We start from the raw sequence: 7,274 nt of genomic DNA, 5'->3' as shown, positions 1-7,274 counted from the left end.
CCTTATCTCTTGGAAAGCAGATTTGCATCACCTTTCAATATTGTAACTAAAACCAATCCTCCTTTATTTATATACCAAAACAACAGTGGTCTTCCTATACAGATAGGCTACCCTGTCATTTTTCAGTCTTTCACTTCAGCAAGAAAAAGAGAAGAGAAAAATGATAAGAGATATCTAAAGGCATAGTCTATGTGCATGTGCAGCATCTGGAACTGTTTTCCACATTATAGAAAATATTGGTCTAAACACCTATTTATCATTCTTTGCTTAAGGGTGATCTGATGCAAGACAAAGGTAGGACAACAAAACTCTTCTGAGAGTCAAATTCATCATTGACTTGTGACAATGTTGAGTAATTTATTTAGTCACAAATAATTACCACACCAAAGGGAAGAAAAAACAACATCTATTCTCCTACTACTAATTCAGAATGTAAATACAACTTAGAAAAAACATATAGATAGGAACACTTCAGGCAGAGATTTAACAAATTAGGTAAGAATCTGACCTATTAGATTTAAAAAGCAAATTAGGCGTCTTTAAATTATTTCTCATAATTCTCAATTGTTTGATTTAAAAGGTTACTGTTTATATTTTCCTACCATCAGCTGCCATTATCACAGTGCAATTGTCATGCAAATCAGCAATCTCTTCTTCAGACCAGCTATAAGGAGCTTCAGGATCTGTAACAAAGAATATAGCTTTTGATGTACATGATTAACTGTCTCAAATGATTGACAGCTGGAAAAAAGAAACTTCCTAACTCCTGTGGTCATCTGCTGCTTCACAGACAGAGCTCCTTCATTCTCTGAAGTTCCTTGCCATCCTTTACTTCCTCTGTGTTATGTCCCATCTTCCCAAGGCTGACTGGCAAGAGTGAGTTTTCTTTGACTTTAGAATTTACTATCAATTACCACCCTGTAGAGATCACATATTTAACTAGATCAAAATAAATACTCCTTTACATAAAAACCCAAATACATCTTAGTGTAAGTTTTGGTTAAGCTTCCTATTTAATCACACTTTTATTGTTAACATTTAGAAACTTTCCTTCAAAGTCTAAAAAACATAAAGCCTTTTCCACTGGCAGTATTAAATATTTTCATTAACCAGAATTTCTTGAGGTCCAAAAGAAGCTTTTGAATGTGTAGAAGATGTTTCCACTTGATTAAACAGTTGTTCTATTCTTTAGAAGCATTACATCAAATCCAACTGATTATACACAAAATCTATAAAGTAGGCTTCACATAACCTAGTGCTACAATTTTGTGTTGGCCTTGCAATCACTTGTCTTTCCCTCCGAGAGGAAAAAACCCAGCCAAAACACCAAACCCTCCCTGAACGGAGCCACTATAGCCACCTACCAGTGCAGAACTCATCTTTCAGCCAGTCCAGTTCTTTTACTTTAATTTCCCCTCCTGTGGGTGAAGAAAGATCACATCAGTCTCCAGTGGCCCTTCAGACAGTATATAAGCAAAAGTAAAATCAAAATCTGTACTGAAACAAGTGATGAGATCTATGATGAGGACACGTGTAACAAGTAAAGTTGGACATCAAACCATTTACTGTACAAAACCAGTTAATCACAAGAGAACAGGATGAACTTAAAGGTCAGAAAGACAACCTGTGTTCTCTTTTACATGTCTCATGTGCAAAATGCTTTTCCTTTCCAGAGTTCTATCTCTGTTACTTCCACTCTATGTGACTTGATGTCACAGAGCGTGAGTGTGTGAAGGAACTACAGCTGGTCTTAAATGATCACCAGGGTAAGAAAAGGAGTTTGCTCCTCTTAAAAGGAAGCTGCCCCATTATGGACTATATATAGATAACTTGCATCTTTCTTTTTAAATGTGTCACTTTCTATCAAGATTAAAAATTAATTTTACTTGTGAATATGTGAGGTAGTCAATGACTGCTGTTTAATTCCAAAGTAGTTCCAGTATAGGCAATTCGACAAATACTGACTGTACAGCACTTACTTCCTGGCTCTTTCAGGTGCTTGTTTAATGCAACATTTTGCTCACACATACTCAGAAGATCTTCACCAACATCTGGAAAAAAGTGGTTAAAATATTCAAAGTAAGAATATTTTGCATGGGTCATTCATGCCCCTGACCTCTCAAACTAATACTCCAAGTTTCTCTTTTGATGAGATTAAGGAGAATTCAGAGCAACTCCATCCACTGACGATGGCTTCCCTAGTAGCCTTCTTGCTTTTGTCTTTCAATGCTAAGCTCTGAGCTGCCCTTGGAGAAAGAAGTTAGATCCCTATAATACATCTTTTAATCTAGGCACACTATCCTGAGTTCACAGAATGTATCTTGCTTTTAAAACTCCTGCACTTAAAAGTAGTATTGCTTTCTCAATCTGTTGAGAAAGTTCTTGTCATTTTTCAATAAACAACAAAACTGTATACACATGAATAAAAAATTATGAACAAATGAGGATGAAAATGTCAAGATGAAAGCACTGCTTTGTGAAGTTTCATGAAAAAATGTAACTGCAAATATCTGCTTTACCTGTGCAATAAACTCTCTTGGCAACTGTTCCCATGATGATGCTTGTCATTCCAGTGCCACCTCCAAGCTCTAGCACTGAGCAACACCTGAATGTGTCTTGTTTAAACAGAATGTAATCAGCAAGGAGAAAGGCTGCACGCCAGACCTGTGGAGAGAAGCAGGTACAACTGAGTGAATTCTGAAGCACAACCCATGAACAGCAAAACACTGTGAGGCAAAACACATACTTGTTTACCAACATCTTCTAAGGGGGTTGCCATAGTATGTTCTGTGAAAGTAAAGCAGAAATCAGTATCTCAAAGTGTTGTCCAAATCAAGACCCATAGTGGGAAATGTGAAAATCAAGTCATGCTTCCCTTTCAAATACAGAACTCAACAGTCTTCAGTCTATAGAATAATGATAGATAATGCCAAAACCTCCACTCAAACTAAGGAGCTTCCCACTGCATACGATTGCCCAATAAGCTTATGGAGAAAAATGGCAATTAAAAAAAATATTACAATATCATAGCATTCTATTTGTTGTGTTATCTCCTTTCACTTAACAACTGTTGTTCCTTTTCTAAAGAAAACCTGTTTCTTTTGTTTTACACAAACATACTTAATTCCATTTCTCCTTGACTGTATACCTAATATTTACCTATTTTAACAACATCACAAGTGCATTCTTGTTCTTCATCTTCAAAAGCATCTTCTTTCCCTTTCATCAGAATTACTGGATACACTCTATCCCTCAACAGATCCTCTGCTTCTAAATCAGAGGCACTTCGAGGTCTTCTGACCACTTCCAAATCTCCATCATCATCTAGTAGAGCTTCTACCCCTCCACTATTTAATTCTCTGACTTTTTTTTGATTATTCCTGTCCTTGTCACAGAGTTCATCTCCACTTCTGTACTGGTGTTCTTTTTCTGTTGCAGCTTCTCTCACATGTTTCTCAGATGCCGAAACTTCTGTGTTCCAGAGGAGTTTGAAATGTGACAGGAAAACTGTAAGAACACAGGGAGGGGGAAAAAAGTGAAACACCAAGACAGAACAGAACCCAGGCACAACTTTCACACGTGTGAAATCTTGGTAAGCATTTCACACACTAAATATCTAGAGGATAAAAAATTCTACAGATACCTTGAAATACAGTTCAACTTGCTATGGAGAAATCTGTTATTAAGCTCCTACAGTAGAAATAAATGCACTTTCATAGACTACTACCTGACTCAGCACCTATGCAGTGACAACACACACTTTCATGTGATTTAGTAACATTTATTTTAACAACTGGCAGAAGGGATAGTTTCTTACATCCTCCAAAAGATCTGTTGAAATAAGCTGAAACCAAGTTGAAAGAATAAATATGAGATAGAATTTGTTTCTTTCAGTGAAGATTTAATTCCTATCTTGCAAGAAACAACCATGTTGTAGTAAAAAGCAAGTATAACTTTTTTTTTACTGTTTTAAAAGTCTTTAGGAATTCAAGCCTTGAAATCAGCTTAGTATGAGTATGAAAGAGCAGAAGAAAGGTCACAGGATACAGCTTGCTGAAGCTGGACATGCTGGCACTTTGTATTCACCCTCAAAGTCTTTAAACTGAATCTTTAAAGAGATCAATAAAGCCATTTTCTCAATAAACCAATTAATTAAAAGCCTTCTGCTACCATCATCCGGTGATGTCAGCATCTATTAAAAATTTAAAGCCAGTCACAGAGCACGGAACCATGGCATTTCATTCACCTACTCTGGCACAAAACCAGTGTTTACAGGCAATTTAGACTGGGTCCCATTACTCCAAAATCACACACAATGTGTCAAGACTTGAAAAAAGATACCCAAGAACACAACCACTGGAGAAGATCAACACTAGCAGGATTTGAAGAAAAATGTCTTAGGATTATGTTCATGTACACCAAAAGGGAAGAGATGAAGTGCTTGCCACCATTGCATTCAACAGTTTCACATTTATGGAGTTCTATTCCAGTTTCTTCAGAAAGCAAGATGTTAACAAGTGGTCTAAATGTAATCTGAGAGAAGTTCTCCAGAGAGACCATTTTCAGCTAGATCTAATAAAATCTTCATTGTCTATCTTAGCATGAGAATTACTTAGTTATCTACTGTTTGCCTGACAATCATGTTAAACTGATTTCTTTACTAAATTAGAAGATGCCATTAATAAATGAAATGCTTTTGATCTCCAAGTCCATTCTGATCCTCTCAGTGTTCTAAGGCACTTCAAAAGGTGTAAGGTAAAACTGACCCAAAGCAGCAGAGGCTAAATCCCCATTAGATTTCCTAGAAACTGCAAAGTGACAGTGTTAGATTGTTATTGTATTTGTTAGTGTAAAAGCTGTTATACTACAATCCAATTCTTGTCTTTATAAAGAGAGGAATTTCCCAGAGCAAGTGCACTCAGAGTAGCACATGCTGTCATTTCATTCTGTTGAAAGGTCCTTTGCATCAAGTAAAATCCCAGCAAACAAATATCAAACACAACAGCAAGAACTACTTGGGTTTGACCTGCTTAGGGTCAAAATTATCTACTTCTTTGTTAATTATTTACATTGTCATATGCTAGAACAGCTACAAAAGTTATTCTTTTTATGTCACAACTAGGATTGAAAAAACAATTAGCACTTCTGTCACAGCAGGAGCAGCACTTTTCTACAGAATATTTTACTAGCAGCTTCAAGGTCAGTTTCCTTGACAACTTTATAGAAAACTACAAGCTGGCAATCAGAGACATTTGCCAATTCATTTCCAATACAGTCTTGACTCTTCAAAGTATACATATTAGTCAAAACCATTGCTATTCTGAGCTTTCTTGTTGCATTCTTTCTTTTTTAAAACAAAACAAAAAAAACCAAAAATCCAAACAAAGCTGTTAGCTTCCTCTGGAATAGATGGCAGAAAATCACACTAAGATTTTATAAAAAATCATAAATTCATTACTGATAATTCTTATTTTAAACTTAAGCTACACTATTTAAAACCCCTGATTCTCATCTTTGATGTGCATGCAAGAAAACAATGCAATTTTTTAACCTGATTACCAAAGTGTTATACTGAGATTATAAAGAAATACAATGAAACCTGCAAGCTAACTTCTCAGAAACTAATTTAAAATTTCTTTTTAAGATAGCCTGTCCACAAATCCTACATTCTTCCTTTTAATTTTTGTAGTTAATTTCATGAGGAGAATCCAGCTACCCCTCTTCCAAAAGACTGAGTAGGAAGTGGTTCTGCTTCTAACTGCAATAAAGTATGTAATGATTAATATGAACCATTCAAAGGAGGATTCAGACATTACAAAGATATGAATACACTTAAATAGAGCTCCATCAGTCAAAACATACACTACCTGGTTGTCCAACTGCATTCAGTCGTACCATGAGATGTCTTCTGTTTGGACAGTGTAAGTGAACATCAGAAAGCACCGTGTCACGTTGAAACGTGGGGTTATCCATCTCCTTCTCTGCCACATCCACCATGATGTTGGTGCCAGGAACACCTACAGTTCCCACACAGCTCCCTGTGAAGTGCTGTCACAAAGTAATTTGACTCTCTTCTATAAACAGGCATCAAGTACCAGTTTTGCTCAGCAAGACAACCTCATGACACAGTTTCTGAGATGTGATCATGCAAGCTCCACCGTGCTCATGCAAGACAGCAATTAGCACATCAGGATATCCAACCTAAAACCAAACACAGACAGCTTTTAGTGACATCCCAACACTGTGTGAACATCGCTCCTGCTTCAGAGTATTTTAGCAGATTACACTACCCAATAAAGTTGCAATGCTCAAGTGACTTCTTTTACAATGCTCCAAAGAACCATCAAAAACGTAACTACTAGTAGCTCACTGGCAAACATCATGTATTTTAGGAAGAGCTGCTGATGAACTTGTGTTAAAAACAACACCCTCTGAAATAAACAGATGTTACCCTGAATGCACAGACTATGTCAAGGTCTTCAAAGGAACACAGGGCCTTGTGTGCACAAGTTCACTATTTTAAGGGATCTCGTTCTTCATAGGAATCCCTGAATTTCTTCTCAGAAATGGACACAATTACTGAATCATAGGTTAGTCACCCAAATTTTGTAAAAGGAATATCTGCCCTTCTTGGAGGAAATTAATCTCCTTTTATATGTCTCCACTAATTGGGCAGTTAATGTCTCTTAGTTTTGGCACTTTTTATTCTTCACCAGAAAAAAACCAAGCAATCAAACAAAAATACAACATTGGAAATAATCCTCATCTAATGTCCAAGGCTGACTGGTCTCTCTGTCCTAAGGCACAAACAAGTTAATCACCTCTTATGAACAGAAAAAAAAAAGAAAGAGGACAATTATTTCCCTGTGCTCTACAGAACTCGGCCTTTTGTGACAGGCAGGTGAAACACGGAGGAACCACAGGTGTGAAAACAGAATGTTCTGTCTTTAAGAACGGAGATGACAAGCTCAGATCACAAACACATGGTCAGACACCCAGGCCTCACCAGCACCCTCATCATGTAAAAAATGCTGATGCCATTCCCTATGTTGACATTAACATCCCGGAGATGAAGCTCTATTTTCTGTTCGTGCTAGAACGAGATCTCAAATACACAGACTTAAACGCCTCGAGGTTCACAGGCACCCTCAGGACTCGGTCACGCAGCCCTGCCAGCTCCTGTAACCCCGGCCCAGCCTCAGACCCGCCCTTTGCCAGCAGAAACCTCCGCACAAGCTCCATCCCCGCCTCAGGCACCGCACCCAGAGGCTCTT

The 7,274-nt window shown here is 37.4% G+C and overlaps 2 protein-coding genes across 2 annotated transcripts in view; one reads left to right on the top strand and one right to left on the bottom strand.

The window, feature by feature from the left end:
- Positions 1–588: 588 nt before the first annotated feature.
- METTL22 (methyltransferase like 22) lies at positions 589–5,997 on the bottom strand. Its single transcript, XM_009995498.1, has 7 exons — positions 5,868–5,997; positions 3,160–3,507; positions 2,747–2,787; positions 2,520–2,664; positions 1,980–2,051; positions 1,365–1,418; positions 589–683 (listed from the first exon to the last, which is right to left on the bottom strand). Exons 1-7 carry the CDS (start codon positions 5,995–5,997, stop codon positions 589–591), a joined length of 885 nt encoding a protein of 294 aa, XP_009993800.1.
- Positions 5,998–7,069: 1,072 nt separating this feature from the next.
- Positions 7,070–7,274, top strand: part of TMEM114 (transmembrane protein 114) — a 17,172-nt gene continuing 16,967 nt past the window's right edge. The window contains exon 1 of the mRNA XM_009995527.1: positions 7,070–7,181. Coding sequence (XP_009993829.1) covers positions 7,070–7,181 — 112 coding nt within the window. The remainder of the gene's footprint in view (positions 7,182–7,274) is intronic.

Source organism: Chaetura pelagica, unplaced genomic scaffold (assembly GCF_000747805.2).
Source record: "Chaetura pelagica isolate M959 unplaced genomic scaffold, ChaPel_1.0 scaffold124, whole genome shotgun sequence".
Taxonomy (NCBI): Eukaryota; Metazoa; Chordata; class Aves; order Apodiformes; family Apodidae; genus Chaetura; species Chaetura pelagica.
The sequence above is the reverse complement of the archived record's forward strand: the minus strand, read 5'-3'. Positions and strand labels throughout refer to the sequence as shown.